This window comes from Podarcis filfolensis (assembly GCF_964270895.1).
Source record: "Podarcis filfolensis genome assembly, chromosome: 3".
Classification (NCBI taxonomy): Eukaryota; Metazoa; Chordata; class Lepidosauria; order Squamata; family Lacertidae; genus Podarcis; species Podarcis filfolensis.
The window spans coordinates 42049381-42069095 of record NC_139606.1 but is presented as its reverse complement, the minus strand read 5'-3'; the positions used below and the strand labels follow the sequence as shown (position 1 = coordinate 42069095).

At 42.9% G+C, this 19715-nt stretch overlaps 1 protein-coding gene across 7 annotated transcripts in view; it reads right to left on the bottom strand.

Annotated features, from left to right (window-relative positions):
• Positions 1-19715, bottom strand: part of DOP1A (DOP1 leucine zipper like protein A) — a 53463-nt gene that overhangs the window by 10205 nt on the left and 23543 nt on the right. For 4 of the 7 annotated variants that reach the window (XM_083608219.1, XM_083608218.1, XM_083608217.1 and 1 more), the window contains 16 exons: positions 19406-19435; positions 17994-18224; positions 16728-17361; positions 14343-14617; positions 12856-13008; positions 12171-12271; positions 11618-11877; positions 8155-10162; positions 7958-8069; positions 6935-7117; positions 5192-5317; positions 4676-4810; positions 3797-3852; positions 3311-3415; positions 1982-2048; positions 1047-1191 (listed from right to left, as the gene is read on the bottom strand). In XM_083608219.1, the coding sequence (XP_083464345.1) occupies positions 1047-1191; positions 1982-2048; positions 3311-3415; positions 3797-3852; positions 4676-4810; positions 5192-5317; positions 6935-7117; positions 7958-8069; positions 8155-10162; positions 11618-11877; positions 12171-12271; positions 12856-13008; positions 14343-14617; positions 16728-17361; positions 17994-18224; positions 19406-19435 (4621 nt within the window). The remainder of the gene's footprint in view (positions 1-1046; positions 1192-1981; positions 2049-3310; positions 3416-3796; positions 3853-4675; positions 4811-5191; positions 5318-6934; positions 7118-7957; positions 8070-8154; positions 10163-11617; positions 11878-12170; positions 12272-12855; positions 13009-14342; positions 14618-16727; positions 17362-17993; positions 18225-19405; positions 19436-19715) is intronic. The other 3 variants (XM_083608221.1, XM_083608220.1, XM_083608222.1) reach the window with 1 other exon arrangement.

Sequence of the window (19715 nt, the reverse complement as noted above, 5' to 3'; positions counted from 1 at the left end):
TTTGACTAAATATATCTGCATTCAACTATTGATATTTTAAATCCTGCAAAATCCTGTGATATTAAGCTGAGCTAAAATCTCAACAAGTTGTCTTAATTATTTTGCATAGAATGGATGCTTGTGGTTCTATTAAAATAAAGAATCATTATAAAACCAAAGAGAAATACTGTTTACATAGGCTGTGTTCATATGCAACACAGACAGAGCAATCCAAACTCTGTCAGGCTGGGGTGGGTTTGGAATGAGCAGAGGTGTTCCTCTACCCAACTCTCCTAGACCAACAGCTGACTGCCAAACATGCAAGTGAGATCCCAAGACGGTATCAATTGGGGGAATTTATCCTGCTCTCACCCTACCTTCTAATGTGGCCACAAGCAGCAGGGTTGCAGATGCGGCAGTGGCCCCAACCGGAGGGCAGAATGGGAGATAAGGTATAATCCTAAACCATAAACAAGGGACAAGGAACCTTAGCTCAGCAGGTGAAGATCCTGATCTGCACATGCCCTGCAGACCACATTGGACAGGTAGGTGGTTCAGTCACCTGTCAGTCAGCTGGCATCATAAATCTTTAAAATGCACCCCCAAAAAATGGTTTCAATAAAAACTGCCTGCAAATGCCATTCAAAGGGATTTTTTTAAAGGTCTGTGTGACCATTAGCCTGGTTGCTGGATTGGACAAACAGATATAGGACACGGTTTCTTAACTAGCTAGGGATACACAGGTAGAGAGGTTTGCAGCCCTCAGCTAGAGGTAAAATGAATTTAAATAGCAGGAGCCATGCTCTACTGCAGCAGTGGGGCATGGACAAGACGCATGCCTCATTAGGCCTATCAGTCTGTTTTGGAGAAGTCAGGCTCACCTGTCCCTCAGATGACGGACAGGTGGCTGTGGCTTGCACAAAACAGCCCTGTTATGGTTATGTTAGAATAAGCCCCTCAGGCCGAAAGTGTTTCCCCATCTCTGCTCTACTGTTATCATCAACAGAAGCAATTTGGGATACTGATTAAATACGCTGGGCGTGGGAAGGGAGGGGGTAGGAAATCACCTTCAACGTCAGACTCCAAATTGTTTCCATCAACCATGATCTTGGGGGATGGTTTAACCTCCAAATTGCGCCTTAGCCACGTAGTCTGTTCCAGGGACGAGCCAGCGATGGCTCCAATGGCATCCACTATTTTGTGGGTTACATCCTGAAAGAGGCAAGGGGAAGAAATGCAAGATGATGAAAAGAGTCTTGTGCATAAAGAGAAATAGTAATTGATTTTTCTTGCACGATCGATTTCTGCATGAGGGTGATGGATAGCATGCCTAAGGCGGTGCCGCGGCGCAAGGGGTCACTTGATCAGTGGCATTCAGAGCGCTTAGTGTTTATACAAACGTCAATGGTGCAAGGATTAAAAGTGTCAAACCCGCCCCCTCGAGGAAACCTGTGCAATGGGAACATGCAAAAGGATCCTGATGCATTGATGTGTCAGGATTGTGCAGCAGATTGGGAGAATGAAGAGAGTGACAATGGGAGGGGCCTATCAGATGAGGATAAACAGCCAGCGTGGCAACAGACAAGCGGGTGTCAGATCAGCTCCCCATAAGTAGTGACTGGCCAAAGGTAATCCAGAAACAGCTGAGGTGGCCTCATTTGCTGGTTCACTTCAGACAGCAAAACATGGCACATCTAAGCAACAACACCATCAGATTCAAGGTTCACATGTTAAACATGGAACTCACAGCACACATTTCCTAGAAATTAAGTGTACAAAAATCTGACCGAAATCAGAGAGCATTTTTTTTACTAGCTCAATAATTAAAGTGATGTCTTCTAAAGAATGTATCCCTTCTAAAGTATTGGGAAGCAACCCTGGTAAAACCCAGCTTCGGTGTACTACACAACAAAATATTTCAATTACAAAGGTGCTTTTCTTTTCTTTTATTTTTAAAAAACACATTTGTACTCAGAAGTAACCAAGGACATAAATTTCTTACCTGAAGATCTCGCTGGTCTTTCTTATTATCCAGATTTGGGTTTTTCATTATAAACTCATTTAAAACGCTTTAAAAAAAAAGAAGAAGCAAACTTTCATATGAAGGCTTGAATAAAACAGATGGACCAAATATTTAAACCAAGGGGACAACAACTGCAGAAATGCAAAGATGCTCAAGACTATCTACATGCAAAGAAGGAGGAGCCTAATTTCCCACGTTGATTGCATCTCTCGTTACATTGGAAGCAACTCCAAAAGGTCACCCAATTTTGGAAAGAGGCTTTGCGGTGGCAAGTGGCGGGGCAGGTGAAGGGAGATTGTTTGAAGAGGAAAGGGAAGCCCTCCCGGGAGATCCAGTTACTAAGCAGAAGATCCTTATGTAGCAGTTGGGATTTCGCTCTGTGTATTTATCCAAATGATAAAACAAGTGACTGTTGATACTTTCCACAGCAATGTATACTGACGCTGTGGTTATCAACGCATTGAAACAAAATATGTGGAGTTATCACCTAATATACCAAATGCATCAAAACAACACAGGGGTTGCATGAGGTTATGGTGATATTATGGACGAGGCAAGCTGACACAAGGGTTTAGGTCTGGGATAACAAAGTTTTGGATTACAACAAAATGATATTTTAGCAGATTCATGCAGATTTTTAGGTCATCTCTACATGACACACACCAAAATGGGCAGTGGTGGTCCAAAATGGTGCAGGCTTGGTGTTTTTGAGCCATGTTTCATATTAATAAGAATAATTTTAATCAAAAGACAAGTCAAGGTTTGTTAATTCTGATCAGAGCCCTCTCATGCCCACATGCTGTTTGAAAAAGGTTGTCATCTTCTGATAGAAAATGATCCTCTATAAAAGAGCTCTGGTTCATAACACATTGTGCATTGGGCTTGCACCGTTCTGGATTTCCTTCCCCGTTCCGATGTTGAGAGCGCTTTAAGTACATGTTTAACTCTCACATTCAAATTCATGGGATCTGAACTGAACGAGGCCCCAATAAATTACTGTGGTGCAGTCAAGGCTTGCTCGCTGTCACCTACGTAAAGCTGTGCTGATGGTTCTTTTTTAGAGCCAGTTACAGGGGTTGGGTTACACATGACATTTGCTGGATTTCAGCCTTGCTTGCGAAGGCCAAGCCACCTCTCCAAATGTGAGGTAGCAACATGTCCCCCAAATGCAAGAGATAAACTTCTCTCTTAAAATCATCATGGGTACTCCCTATCACTCATCAAGAATGTTTTAAGGTCTCTGAAAAATGATCTTGGCATTCCTCAGTAGGAAAAACTGATGGTGCTCATGCAGACAAAATAGCTCACCCAAGTATGAGAAATTGCCCCGGAGCTGGAAGGCCAAGTTGTATGGAATCCTTCAGAAGAAGCAATAATGAGGCCCAGCTGTCGACTACATTGGACACTGGGATTCTGCAAGGGAAAAAAAAAGAGGTGGTCTTATGGGTTTCCAAAGGCCATTAGAGTACTTCTTCACACTGCAGCCTAGTGTCAAACAAATGGGATAAACACTGAAACTCAGTGAACGACCCAACAGGTAAGATAAAAAAGCTCTAGAGGAACTGTGACACCAGAAAATAATCCTGCAGATTTTCCAACTTGAGAAAGAGGCTAATTTCCCAAAAGCTGGAATTAGGTTCCAGCTTCTCTTCTGACACTTTTAACCTTAAGTTCTCAAAACCTGCTTTAAAAAACTGAATGGAACCACTGCACAAAGCATGCCCTCACACAGCAAACATCTCATCTGGTGACACAGGAGAAAAGAAAAGTCCCCATAACCACTCACTGTCTTACCTCTGAATGTACGCAAAGAAAAACTGCAGCATGCAGACTTCCAATGAAAGGTGCTTCTAGAAAGATTTAGAAGCAAAGTATTAAAAGAGAACGGTTATATTTTTTTTCAAGGCCACCAAAGTGCATCAAAAGCCAGGAATCAAAATAATAAAGTAAACCTTGCTCAATTTAACAAGCAGTGATTGCTTGACAGAGTGCTACATACAGTCTTTCTTAAGGTTTTTCCCTAAATATATTTCCTTGGTTTCTAAGCTTAACTGGAGCTTGGAATGCCAGTTGCGGTAATCTATGATAAGGAGAGGTAGGTTTGGAACTCAGCCCATTTCACGTTACCATTGTTCCTGGCATTTGAGAACTAGGAGGGGGGGTGCAGAATGGGGAAATTTAGAGCCACCAACTTTTTTACTGGAAGCTGGAAATAATGTTCCTATCAAAGGGTTGCACCCAGGTATGTTATATTCTGAGTAAACCTGCTGCAATCAATGGGCTTAAGTAAGTCAACTCCATTTATCTTTTAGGCTCAGAACTGCCATCCATTTTCATTTCCAAAATTAAATGAGGTTGTGTCCACAACTATCTAGCGTGAGCTATTACAGTAATCAAAGCAAACTGATTAATTTAGTTACCCATAAAGAAGCAATCCAACACATTTCACCTGTTTTAATTGAATGCATTGGATATGTATGTTTGTTCGTTTTACAGTCACAAACGCCAGCTCCCTCGGCCTGTAAAGCGAGATGAGCGCCGCAACCCCAGAGTAGTCTGTGGCTGGACTTAACTACCAAGAGTCCTTTACCTTTAATGTTTGTCAAACACAGCCTAGCCATCCTAACACCAACTTCTTTTGTTGGAAAATGCAAGCTTAAGTTCTTTCCATACCTTGTCCTTGGCTATTGCTGGTGGTTGCTTCAAGACTTCTTTCACTGTTTGCATAACAGTCTCAGTTCTCATAACGCTGATAGAACGAACCAGCTCCACTAACAGAAGCTGTTCTTCACTAGCTGTAGGAATGACCTAAAAAGTATTATACATTGCTATTGAGTCCAGCACTGAAGTCCTGACAGTTTCAAAATTACATGGGTCGTATTATGTGGCCCTGCACAATTTTCCATGGACTGCACCTCCATTTTGCATTGGCTCCACCCACCTCTGGCATGGGGTTCCCAGATAGTTAGCTACAAGAGAAAGTGGCGTTTAGGCTGAAAAAGATACCCCTCCCCTCCTCTAGGACATCTGATCAATGAAACTTACTGGGCTGACTGACAAGCTCCCCACTTGCCTTCCCAGGCATGCAAAGCACCTGGCCCCCAAGAACCTCAATCTGGACCTTAATATTTTAACCCATTTGAAAAGAAGATGGGAATTATTTTCAAATGGCTGCATTACTTAACATACCTTAGTCCTTGAAGTGTTTTTGTGTTGCCTCCTTTCATTCCACACAAATGCAATAGCTGCCATAAAATGAACGCCGTGATTCATTGAGATGGGGCCCAGCAATTCAAGAATCTGCTGCCTCAGGTTCTGAAATTTAAAGACCATCCTCATTATCAAGCTATGCACCCAGAGTATTTTGCTATTGTCCACCTGGCCTGCAAAGATATGGAAGTATAACTTAAATAATTCCTTAAACTTAGTGGGGTTTTGTTTTTTTAAATTTGCTTTTGTTCCTCAAACAAAACAAAGTATAACATGACAAGCAACATTTAGTTAAGAGCACTAGTTGTATCTGTTTTACTGTAAAGCATGTTTTCTTCTTTACTCATGACTAGAATTCTCCCTTTTTGTTTACTGTGTGATCTTACACAGTCATTCCACTGGAGGCTGCATGTGACCGGTGGTTGCCAGATATGCTCGTTTGTTAAGTATTTAAAAAAGAGAAATCGCACTACTTGAAACATTTCTTTTGCCTGTTATAAACTGTTCCTGTCTATCACAATCTGTGTCAGTTTTTCAATCAATTCAACTGTCAAGTTTGTTGGTGCCATTCAGAGAAATCGTTGTCACCTAAATCTATCTTCAAGCTATTGTCAAACATGCTGCTTAATTTAAGTAAGATCTTATTTGTAACATTTTGACTTCTGTCATCAAATATGGATGATAATACCATCCTGAGATCTAAGTCTAGCATCGGACAAGTCTCATTTCGTATATTCATTTATACAGAATTCCTATATCTTCTCACATGACCACCACATATGAAAGTAAGTACCTGAAAACTTAATATATGTTACAATCACCTAGAAACTGAAAGAACTACAGCTGAATATATGGTGGGGCAATGCCCTGCCTATGAACCAACAGAAAATAGGATGCTTACATATGATACAAAGAGACACCCTTGGATTATTTTCTGTAGGAACAGCTAAGCAGTACGAATTTTTTGAGGGAAGTTAGTGCTGGTTTGTTTGAAGTGTTAACAAAAGCAAGTGTTAACAAAAAAAGAGAGTAATGGGCTAGATCTTGGGTAGGCAAACTAAGGCCCGGGGGCCAGATCCGGCCCAATCACCTTCTAAATCCAACCTGTGGACGGTCCGGGAATCAGCGTGTTTTTACATGAGTAGAATGTGTCCTTTTGTTTAAAATGCATCTCTGGGTTATTTGTGGGGCATAGGAATTTGTTCATACCCCCCCCCCAAATATAGTCCGGCCCCCCACAAGGTCTGAGGGACAGTGGACCGGCCCCCTGCTGACACCTGGGCTAGATCTTTCATGTTGAAATGCTATTAACAAATAAAGAATTTGTTTCTTCATTTGTAGCTTCTATCATAACAGAATTCCCCTCAGCTTATTCAATTCCTGAATAAATATTATCATTGGAGAATGTAAGTGATGGTGATGATATGATAATGAAATGGGGCTTGCAAGGGATACATTCCCATTGCAAACAGAAGTAGAATAAATTCTGTGGATGTTTGGTATCAGTGGCTAAGGCTGGATATGGGAGAATTTTAAGAGGAACTTGGAGTCAGAGTTTGCCCTCTGTTAACCTGCAGGGTTGCTGGTGGTTCTTTAGGTTCCGTGTTGGTGATTTACTAAACACTTTGTAGGTTACATTCGAACAGACACAACTTAATCTAGTCTGACAAAGTCATACACACAGTACGCAGACACACACAGGACCATTCATGTTCTTCTGACCTTTGTTGATCCAAGATTAATGGTTGTAATGGATGCAGCAGCTGCAGCAGCTGTTTTCTCTGAAGAGTCTGCCTGGTGCAGGATGCTCCACAGAAGAGTCACAGATGACATGATCATGTGAAGGATAGACAAGATCCCACTGCGTGCTTCTAGCATATGCTTTTGGTCTACAGTCACCAGAAGCTGGTACCAACAAAGAAGCGCAAAATATATCAATTACGCTCAGTGATACAGGAAAGTGTCTACCTCCTCCACGCATGTACAATTCTGCCTTTTCTCACTTTGGGTCTCTCCTCTCCCTCTTAGCATTATGTCAGCACTGAGTCGAAGGCTTAGAACTTTAAAATATAGGCATAACACTAATAGTTTCCTATGCTTCATGGCAGTGGGTATACTAGGGCCGACCCTATCATTAAGCATCTGCACATCAAAAAGGGGTAGTAAATTGGCATTCATTTCATTTATTATTATAGCGTTTTTATTTCCAGGGATGGAAAGATGCTTGTGTCACTTTCAGCCTCAGGTGCCAAAATAACTTGACTATATTCCTCGTCCTCAGGTGGGCTCTACATCAGGTCCTGCTCTACATCAAGAAGCAAATGTCTTGGGCTGGCCCTAAGGGCTGTACCCTGAATTAGCACTGCTGTTAAACCAACCCAATGCACATGAGTTGTAAGGAAACCATGCAATGTGCAGACTTATTGGGTGCCACTACAGAACACAGCAAATTATGGGCTCCTAAACTGTTCTCATAAGCAAAGGATCTATAGCAGGGTTTCCTAAACTTAGGTTTCCAGTTGGTTTTGGACTACAACTCCCATCATCCCTAGCTAGCAGGACCAGTGGTCAGGAATGATGGGAACTGCAGTCCAAAAACAGCTGGAGACCCAGGTTTGGGAAACCCTGATCTAGAGGTATAGTCAATTCAATAATGGTTTCCTCCCTCTCAAATGACAAAAATAAATGTTACAGTTAAAAGACATGCATAGACAAAGACACGGTCAAATCCTTGAACATGCTTACCTGATGATACTGTGCCGTTGGATCCAGCAAGCAATAGTGAATGACAGTTGTAATGCCTTCCAGCAGAGTGAGCATCATATCCGGTGGAGTAACTGATGCCATCCAAAGGGGCCTAAAACACAACATTGAATTCGTTGCAATTTTGAAGGGAACAAATTAACATTTTTAAGATGGCCAAGAGAAAGAGAGACATATACCTGCTGCTGGATAATCCTGTTTCGTATCTGTACTGCTGAATCAGGTTGTCCAGGTTCCGGCAAAGCTGGAGGGTCACAGAAACCACCACTCTTTGGAGCACCTTCCCCATGTAAGGCAGGGAAGCAGTAATGAGTCCTATCCACTGGGGATGCATTTTACAGGCACAGTGCTGGTGCAACGCTCTTATCACGGCACAGAGAAACATGCCTTGGGAGGTGATTGGCTGAGAGTGCAAATACTGAAGGGAAGTCATTGGCTGCTGGGGGTTGATGTGCTCCAAGTCCGTCACGACAAAGTCAAAGCCTGCCTCATTCTCCTCGGGCACAGTCATCACTCTGTGCTCCAGGACAATGAGCCGCTGGAGGACTTTCAAGAGCTGCGACTGCAGGGTGCTGCCGTTGTCCAGCTCGTCCTCGGAGAAATTGATGAGGCTGTCTTCAGAGTAGCCTTCCTCAATGGCCACCATATTTTTCCCAGCGACCTTCTCGCTGTGCCACTTCTGGGCGCTGAAGATGGAGGAGAGCAAACAGTGCAGAACCACTTTCTGCACCTTGCATTTGGACAGCATGTCCGAGATGAAGCTGGGAAAGCCCTTCGTGGAACTCTCCACCACTTTGGCCAGCTCGGCAAAGAGAAGGGTCAAAATCTCAATGCTCATCATCTGCATGTTGCGGTTCCCTATCAGGTCTTGCGGGGAGACTTTCACGTGGGTTGGATAGTGGCTCCGCATGTAGTACAAGCACAGAGAAATGAGGATCTCTATGTACATGGAGCTACGGAAATTATGGTTCGAGTCCACTGGGATATGGCTGTAGAAGTCTTTGCCCATAACCGATATGCGATGTCTGGCCAAAAGATTCTGAAGTAAGGACAGCTGTGGGGTATAGGCATTGTTGACGCTGGTGGTGGAGATGGCATTCACAAAAGCGGAAGGGTTTGTTTTCAAGATGGCTTTAATGGCAGAGAAAGCATAGAGAGTCCTTGAGGAGTCATACACCTGAAGGTACAACAGCACATGCTGGTATAAAGGATGGATATTAAAGTGGGGCGACTTTCGCATTCCTGGTGACCCTGCGTCACTCTCGATTTCTGAGATCTCTCCCTCTCCGCAGCTGTACCAATTTTCCAAGTCGAGGCCATCGGTGAAGAAAACACTGGTTTGTTTAAGCTTCTCGGCTTGCGCCTTCTTCTTCTCGTCGTCTTTCCTCTTGGCGATTTTGACTTTGGGCTTTGCTCCCGGCTGCTTACCGGACTCTTTCACGATGGTTTCTTTCTCCGATGTTTTTTCAGGGAATTTCCCTTTAAAGCTGAACTGGATGCTGCTGTGACTTCTCTGCCTAGACTTGGTTTCTGCTGACGCGGAAATCGGGTCACAGAGACTCTGCTCGCTCACTGAGATGCAAGGGGAGGAATTGTTTCTGGAGATTTCGTTAGAAATGCTGTCCAGTCCCGTCTCGGTCGAGGCAGATAGCAATTGAGAACTGTCGTTGCTAAGCAAACTGCTCTGGCTGTCTTGAATGTTTGGGTCTTCAGTTTTAGCAGCCTCTTCGGAGGGATCCAAAGCATTTAGCTTAGTGGAGGCATCTTCTGAATACAGGTAATGCTTACCTGGTTCGGTATCTTCTCCAAGCCCGCTGACAACCTTGCATATCAAGTCAGTGACCACCTGCTGGACAATTTCATCCGGCGAATCTCCCCTCAAATGCTGAGAACTGTCTGTTGCCATCAGGCTTTCAGCTTCTGCCTCAAAGCTTAGGTTATCCCCAGCAGATGACTGGGAACAACCAGAGTCAGAACTCTGCATTATTTCTATCTGATGGTCGGGAAGATCAAAATCAGATGCAACCATAGGAAGAGTTTCACTGCTGGTACTCAGTAGGGAGATCCTGTCACTTAATGGGTTGACTGTAAGACTGAAGTTCTCCATTTCATCCATGGCAAGTTGCTTCTCATTGTTCTCTTTAGCAGTAATGTCTTGTTCCTGACTTACCGGCATGTGGGCAAATGCTTAAAAGAAAAAGGGAATTTAGATGTGATGTTTTTCTACAGACACTGAACAATTAGTTCCCTAAATCACGTAACATTCCTTCCTTGCTAAAGCAGCTTTACAGACGGTTCACTCTGATCGTTTACAAGTTAATATACAAGAGTCCTATTCAGAGGCTGTATAAATTACGTTTAGGTAGCAATCCCTCAGTTAAGTCTAAATGCTCTGTAGATGGGTTTACAGACCCAACAGAGCTCTGGATCAGGGCCCACCTGTGTTGCAAATATGAGCAATTACTAACAGAAGTACAAAAAGCACTCAATGCGTATTTTAAAAAATGTTCTAAATCTGCAAAGCAAAGCATTTGACCTCTGATTAAATGTTGCTATTGGACTTTGACATCAGTAATTGATCAAAAAAGCAGAAGATAAAATATGGGGGGGGGGGAATATAAAAACATTGTGCTTGGTTTATGGTTTAATTAGGTCCTCATCTGGCATGTCAAGAATTCCACATTAAGTTAGAGAATAAATTACATTGTGCAGCAGTGCATTGTGGAAGAGTAATAAACAGAAAACAATCCATACCAGAATTAATTTTTAAAGGGTTGGTTTAGTAAAACACAGAAATTATAACCTGATGACCAGATCATCAATAATCTATCATAAATGTAACTGAATAACTTCCCAGTTCATAACATATATACTTGGACTAAATTCCTCTTGATAAACAAGCTTATCAATAATCCATTAAATCCAATAACAAGTTAAGACTCTTAGACTAGATGACAGTCCACAAAATAGGAAAGAAATAATGTTTAGCAAAGACAGTATCTGCTTCAGTTTGTGGCATTGTTACCATTATTGGCGAGTCCCTTCTAAACCAATACAGTGGTACCTCGGGTTAAGTACTTAATTCGTTCCGGAGGTCCGTTCTTAACCTGAAACTGTTCTTAACCTGAAGCACTTTAGCTAATGGGGCCTCCTGCTGCTGCCGCGCCGCTGGAGCACAATTTCTGTTCTCATTCTGAAGCAAAGTTCTTAACCTGAGGTACTATTTCTGGGTTAGCGGAATCTGTAACCTGAAGCGTATGTAACCCGAGGTACCACTGTATGATGTCTAAATTGAGATGCTTCAAGAAAATGGTATCAGGACAGAATACTACCAGAGCACTCCATTTTCCTTTCATACCATTCTAGACTCCACGCCATCCTCTCCAGGATCAGTAATGGCATGCGCAGCATTGGCCCAGCTACTAATTCATGGATATATTCCATTTGTGATATGACATGGAAGTGCAGGCAATCCCCGATTTGCTTGGGGGTTGCGTTCTGGGTCATCGCACGAGACGGCGGAGCGTATGTAAGCCCGCCTTGAACGTGCACAAAATGGTCATTGTCTGTATTACGGAGTATTGTAGAGGCATATTAGTAAGGCAGATATGTGAAATTAGGGTTTTTAAACACAGTACTTACAATCACCACAGTTAAATTTCTGCATAAAATTATTTTCATTTTCATCCTCAGGATAACAAGATGGTTTATTCCAGTAACATTCAGCCTGCACTCTCTGGACAGAAATGCGCTGAGTTTTTGGGTGGAGAAGCAACAGAAGCAAAGGTTCAAGGACTCTTGCAATGTCATGACGTTGGAGCACTTGATTTAACCAGGCCTGACCGACTGACCAGGTAGAACCATCCAAACTGTTAAGGCTGTCCAGCATGATAAACAAGGACCTGAGGATGGGGAAAAAAATCCAAATAAAAACCACAATGGTTGTAACTATGGGCATCAGCCGGTAGTTTCTTCAGCTGGGGAAACCTGGCTGAACAACTTGACAGACACTTCATCTACTGCATAATGGGAGGACTCTGCAAAGGTCTAAGAGATGACAGAGGTCTCCCTGGGCTATCTTTCCATTTGGAATTGGGAGAGGAGCTGCCTTCCAGGTCAGAAAGCGACATGGCTCTTCCTGCGTAGAGACAATTAAACTCTGAATATTTTTGCACTATCTTTGAATCCAACCAACCTGTCAAATGAGCGACCATACGATGAGGACTTGTTAATATGGAGGTCTCTGGTGAGGTGCCATAGCACTGCAAACTTGGCATGAGCTTCTGTCCTGATTTTCTGCAGAATAAACAGACAGATAACATGGTTAAACAATTCACTGGAGGAAGTATGGAGGGAAGTGGAAATCTAAATCAGAGCAAAGTCGGAACACATGGAAACAGTATAATCAAGTGATTGCTGCGGTTAAATCATAAATGAAATCACAAGCTAGCTTTTGGTTCACAATTTTCCTTTTTGTACCTTTCCCTCAGTACAGTATCAGAATAGGAATGCAGAAATAAGAGGGCAGAGCGGTCTGAAATTTGTTATTTATTTAGTGCCATCCAAGAAGCTGGACTAAAGACAGTATCTGAACAAAATTAGAGGAAGAGCAAGCCTGGTTGCAAAGAACCACACTGGAAAGAAGGAACTATTTTATTTATTTTATTATTATTTTTAATTAAGACACTACTGTTAGGAAGGAAGGTTGCCTGCATAAGAATTGCACTGTTCCTCACCAACACCACCGTGAGGCTCCCATGTCTTGCATTTTACCTGCATAATCTGCAATGATAATATAGGATTCTAAAATAGTTTCACTGCCTCAATTCCCAAATTTAGCGCACCTCAAAAGAGCGTAATACATGTGAGCCAATATTTACCTTGTCTCTGTGGGTCAACTGTTGACTGATAACATCCTCGCAAATGCTAGATGACGGAACTAGATTGTGCAACTGGAAAAAAAGCTCCACACTCTTCTGGTGATGTTGAGGAGTTCCATCACCCAGCTGGTCCCATAGTGTTAATGCCACATGCTTCGGAAAGGAACACAGGAGAAATACACACAGACACAGTTATAGCTGTCTTATCAGAGTGAACAGCTGGGGGGAGATGCCTAGGTGTAGCCCAGCTGATGGAATAGTAGAAAAACACTGAGATCTAAATGTGATGTAGGTGCTCCTCTACAATGGGAAGGCACTTCTGCTTTTACAAGGTTTTCCCTGATTTCTGCCAAGTCTATCCTCTTGCTTCCACCCCCAACACATCCTATATTCTTCCACAGGGTCCTCTACCCCTCAAAAGTGGCTTTTCAGGGGGTTGCACAGGGAGGTTAGCATGAAAAAGCCTCACTGTTCAAGCAGAGTTCCACCCATGAGTTTTTGGGTCCAAGCCTTTATAAGGCCCAGAAAGAAATTTCTGTAAAATGCAGTAACAACATTTGTTTCAGCAGCAGTTTCATTGCAAACCGCTTGGTGCCACAGCAGCAGCAAAGCCCCTTGTGCTGGGTTTCCCAAGCGCCCTATAACTAGCTGGCTGTCAGACACTGGGAAAGTGAAGGCAATGGACTTTGACAGGGGTGGGGGTGGAACAACAGGGTGCTGTTGCGCTCATGTCCTGCTGGAAGGCTTCCAAAGGGCCACTGTGAGAACAGGATGCTGGACGAAATGGACCATTGGCCTGATTCAGAAGGCTGTTCTTATGCTCTTATCAGGATTGTAGGTAAAATGCTTAACAAGTAGTGTAGTGAGTAATGAGTTTCAGAGCAATGTATTAAGTTTCATTTAATCCAAAGCAGTGATAACAGTCTCGTAAGGTGCAAAGTTTGGGTGCAGTACTTAGAAATTAAGTACCTCTGAAGTTCAGAAGTGGGTCACCAGGTGGACAGAACTGCTGTGCTAGTTTCCCAGTAGGCAGATCACTGTTGGAAGGTGGAAGGGTGAGGTATTAGGGAGGTCAGTGTGGTGCTAACACATTGGCAGGAGCACCAGACTGGCTCGCTGGTGTGTTTGCACCATGCCACCCTCCCTGCTGCCTCATGAATATGCAACAGCAACCCACCTGCTGGGATGCTAGCATAGTAGCTGTGCCCCACTTGACAAGCTTCTGCAAAGGTCCTACCAAAAATCAATAGAATTTAAGGACATAACCTTGTCTAGATACAATTAAAAAATAATAATTCAAAGTTTCTGAACAAGCCAACTTCAAATCATAGGTTATGAAGCTGGCTTACTTTCCCAGCTAGAACTTGCTTTAAACCACCACCTAACAACTAATCAGGCTTTGTAGAAAGTGAAAATAAATGTTGCAGAGGTTCTTCGGCCTGGCACATTTTTATCATTACGGAAGCTGTATGACTGTTTTACTGTACCTTGAAAAAATCTGTCTTTTCAGCCATGTATCGGAGGTTGCCTTGAGTGAGAGGAGGTCTGATCACAACAGCCACTCTTCCTTGGTTTGGACTCAGAGGCTGTGGCGCTTCCACACTATTCAGATTTTCTCCAGTGACAAAAGCAACGGACTGAGTCAATCCCACTAAGTCCATTATTAAAGAAATAGTGACACCTTGGATGCTGAAATCACTGGCCTGTCTGCAAGCACCCATAAGAGTCTGGAGCCACAAGGGGGGCTGCTCTTCTTCACAATCTGAAAGGAAAGGGCTTCTATTTAAAAAAAAAGCAGTTCCTCTTATATTGGAAAATTTTATTTATTCCCACCCACCACCCCTCCATCTTGCATATCTCCTGTACCGCCATCAGCTACTTCAAATAGGTTAAACTCTAATGGGAAAAGTAGAATGGGCGGGGGGGAAAGACTTTGCAGAAATGCATCACAGTTTACTTTGCATGTCTAGCTGGGCTTTTGATGGCCTATCTTCAAACAGCAGACCAGCCCTGTGCTACCCCAAACAGGTAGGCTGCTTTTGAAAATCAGTGTTCAAAAGCAGTTTCAGATGTAGTATGGAGAGGCTGCTTTTTGATATTTTAATTTTTAAAAATCCTGATGCGTATATGCAGTAAGCACTTGGGCATACTGAAATGGATCACGGCCCCCATCTAAATTTGTAGTGGATCTCAAGGGATCATGACAAGCAACCATATCACATAGATAATGTTGAACAGGAGGAATGAGAGATTAATTGCCGTCTAAAAATGATCAAAGGAATGAAGGGAAGCAGTAATACAAATATGGTCCCCATCCTAGAACTAAGATGTACGCCTGATTTGCACACATGGGGTTGTATCCAACTAAGTAATACTCAAGTAGACTGACTGAATCAGAAGACATGACTTGTTTAAGTCCATTGATTTCAATGGGTTTATTGTGTGCAACGCATGGACTGTTCCATTTATTTCAATGGAGATATCAGATCTGAACGTGCCTGCTGATCTGCAGACTCCACTGAAAGCAGAGGTTGAAGGTTCATGGGCTAAGTACACGCATCAGAATTCCCAAGCTTAAATGAATTAATTGCCCTCCAACCATGAATTAGCTGCTTTCCACAATCATCCCTTCTATTCCTGCTTCTTTATCTATATGCAACATATATATAGGTCCTTAGGCATGACAACTATAATCTGTGCTAAAAAAAACCAAAAACACCTGACATGAAACTGAACAATAAAAAGGTGGCAAGATATAGTAGGAATAGCCAATGTCACATCCTCCAGATTTTGCTGGGCTACAACTCCCATCAACCTCAGCCAGCAAGGTCAATGGTTGGGGGTGATGGGAGTTGTAGTCCAACAACATCTGGAGGGAGCAGAATAATAAACCAAAACTCTAATAGTTGGGTAGTTAAGCACTTATGGAAGATGGACTAGCAACTGCACACCATCACTGTCACTGGAATGGAGCTACTTTAATGATATGGCTATTATTTCAACTATGGAAACCTCAGGTTGGCTGTTGGGGTGTGTCAGTAACCTCACACGGATTGTACAAAAGTGCTTCACAGTGGGCCCCTTGGGATGAGGTCTTGGGGAACAGAAGCTCAGAACCTTACACTGCACATGAAGAAGGTTCTCAGGCTCAACCCCCAACATCTCTAATAGGACCAGGAGGTGGGAAAGGCCCAGCTACACCCGAGACCCTGCAGAGCCAGTGCCAGTGTGAGCAGACAGCACAGGGATTGATTGACAAATAATCTGACCTGGGGTAAGGCAGTTTCAATGCTTCCATATGAGACTTTGGATTTCAGAAAACAAAGCTTCAGAAGCCCCAGAGGAAATGAATGCCTGTTCTTTGAGACTGACACAGAATACTACTACTGGCCCCCCAACCTTCTTTTGAAAGATGAGATACTTTGTATGCATCAACAAAGCTGTGAAGTTTTCATATGTATTAGGTACTCAATACAGGAGCTTATTAACTGCAAGCAACCGTATCACACAGCAGATGTGAAGTGAGAGAATAACCTACACCAAAAATACACTGGAAGTGCATCAATTTACATCTGATGTATCCTAATGTCAAACATACATACTGATAGGAATTAAGCAGGATTGGTGTCTAAGTCTGAAGCAAATCCTTTCCAACAATTACCCAAATCAAAACCCAGTATACCTCCCATCAAGCCCTTTTTTTACTAGGAAACATTTCCTTAAAGAATAATAAAGAATAGGAGAACTGGGTTTGTGCACAAAGAGAGAAAGAGAAACAAAAGGTAGTCAAAACTGGTTTTACAAAAAGTGAAAGATCAAACCTGAAAGGAAGTTTTAATGGGGAGGAGATTAAAATGTAGGAAATTACTCACCAATATCTGTCTGCTCAGCATGTATTTCTGATGTGTGGTTTCCCTCTGCAATGTAAACTGGAAAACTTGAGCACTCAAGGAAGAGCTGACATGCAGCAATGAAGGCAGAGAGGTATTCTTTTGGCGATGTCTTCTTAGTGGTCCTTTTCCCTTTAGCTGCATCCCCTTGTGACTCTCTGGTACACTGTGCAGCCTCTCCTTTCCCCCTGACGAGGTCCTCCTGAAGCTCAGCTGCTAAAGGCCGAGACAAGGAGTTGCTTGGAATGATGTACAGGTTGATAAATCTGGTTAAAAACTGCTGGACATACTCCAAACAGCACTGCATTGCAGTCTTCTGAACTGTTGTTGTCTTCCCACTTCGAGATCCTGTCCCCTGGGCCATCTTGGAAGACGGCTGAACAATCGTTTCCTCGGAACCCAGAGTGGAGACTGTCTCAGTCTCTGAAGAAGTGCTGCCTATAATGGGGAGGCCAGTTGTTCCAGGCCCCCCACTCAGCATCCTGTCAATGTCATCAGTCGTATCTGCCTGATACTGCACAAACTCGGTAAAGCCACTTTCGGAGGACCGGCTGCTTGGAGGATTTTCACCATCTTCAAACACATCGTTTGGGTTCTCTGCAGAAACTGGTGGCATCTAATTGAGACAAGAATAAGGAAGGAGCAAGAGCTGAATAAAATCAGAGGTGGAAAGCAAACCGTGTCATTTTGTGTGTTAGCAAATGTTGTTCTCTAATTTTCACCAGCTGTCGTTTGTTTACAGTTTAAGAGCAGATGAGTTCAGAAAACCAGTCTCCGCAACCCACAGTGAGTTTTTGCCACCACCACTTAAGGGATCCTCACCGAATTTGACAGGATTCCATACAGGTGGCAGGCAGGCCTCTCTGGGAGACTTTCCTACAGCCAAGGTGCCACCACCGAGAAGGCCCCATTCCTAGTAGCCACTTGTCTCACTTCACTTGGCAGGTGCACACAGAGCAGAGCCTCTAATCTTATGGATCAGGTCTTTTACACTTCCGGGGAAACAAACAAACAAAAATATGCATGCATATTCCTAACTTCTTAAGCTTTTCTGTGTTCCTGGTGCACGTGGCACACAAAGCTATCTTTTTTCTAATATAAAGCCCGCAAGGTGCATATGTGGCAGCCAGTCCATTCTTGAAGTAGGCCACAGGTTTTAAAGCAACAGAATGGGAGCTAAGCTTATAGCAACCGTTTCAAAAGTTGGAGCTGTTTATTTTTTAAAACGAAGAGTATTTTCTGGATTACCTTTCTTTCTTCCCATTCTTTGACGATGCTGTGCCTGCTTGGAAACTGCAATGCACCGTCAGTACCAGCGGACAACAGCGGAGGCTGAACTTTGCTAAGAATCTTTGAGCAGAGTTTCAAGGAATCCGCTAGCTCAGACAAGTGCAAAGTCTGCAGGTGGCTCGTCAAGGCAGAGATCATCCTGAGTAGCAGCTGAGGCAGATGTTCCGTTTGGATTTCAATATAGGTCTCCTAGCAACAAAATACAGTTAGAACTGGTATCAGTGGCTTCTGTAATTTATCCTTTCTACGGACTTTAGCTACAAGTTTCAATAGTTCTATTTTTACGAAATTTGAAAAAAAGAAAGGAAATGAAGGCTTGGTTAAAAAGCAACAACTCTGAAACACAGGGGGTGATAGCCAATTCTGTTTGTCCACTAGCAGGGAGGACTGCCAGTAGTGCAATGGGGGCTTCTCCTTCCTCTCCTACTCCCTACAGCCTCCCAATCTGCTTTTGAGGGGTGGGAGACATCCTGGATCAGATGGCAGGGGGAGCATGGAGTGCTGCAAAAGGGAGGAGAGGAAGGGGAAACTAGCTAGGCACAACACTGGGTATCACTCATGTTACACGTATGAATTTATAATATTAAATCTTGATCACTTAACAAATTCAGTCACAATATGCAGGGGATAGTCATGCTGTGGGAAGATTGTATGGGGATGTTTAGAGAACCTGTGCTGCTATTTGCTAAATACAGACCTGTGTATATCTGTGTATCTATCTATCATGTGCATAGAAGCCAACTCTTAGGGGCCAGGGAGGCTTTGCCCCCCCCCTAAAATATTTGAAGGGGCTGAGCCCCACCCAAGTTGATGGGCATTGCCATTCAAATGGTGTGCATGCACCATGTCATGTGATCAATTATGTGGGGCAGGGCATATCTGCCCCCCCTTTTTATTCAAGTTGACACCCCTAAGCATGCCTACTTATGTGTATTTATAAATGAACAGGTTGCATGTATGTTCAAGCATGGAAGAGTAAGCAGCACAGTCTTTAAAATATTTCAGGAAGGATGGTTATTCTCCCTGCTGTTTAATCTACATTTGACACAGTTGTTATAACAGCAAAGAAAGCAATATCCGGGGAACTGCATTAAGCTGTAGTGATTTGCGGGCTTGGAAAACGTGATAAAACTCCCAAAAGAAGTGCAACTCGGTGTGTCTGATGAAAGTGAGAAACAAATGTTGCATTTATTGTGGAAAAAAAACGGTTGTTTGAAAACACTCTAAAACTACAAACTGATAACAAATCCACAGAGGGCAATCAAATATTCACGATTCTTTCACATTTAATATTACCAAAATATATACTGTCAGAAACATGTAAATGGATCACTTTTAATCAAAAGAGGAAAACAGTCTGAATGTCATACCTGACAAAGCACTCTCATACTTCTAGTAGGCTTTGAAATGAGAAAGCAAAGAGTTTGAAGACAAAGGAGAGATAACAGGAGGCAAAAAACCCAAAACATTTCTAAGAGCCTTTATTAAGATATACAATGTTGATAGAGAAATATGATTGCGGCATGCATAAAAAACAACTGCTATCTAACAAGTTTAATGAAATCACAGCACCACATATCCTGCTGTCAATTAGCATAGTAATAGACAAAGGAGGAGGGATGCAAGAGAAAGAAGTGAGGCTGGGCCCCCAATCAAATAATAAACAGAAGAATGATCTCT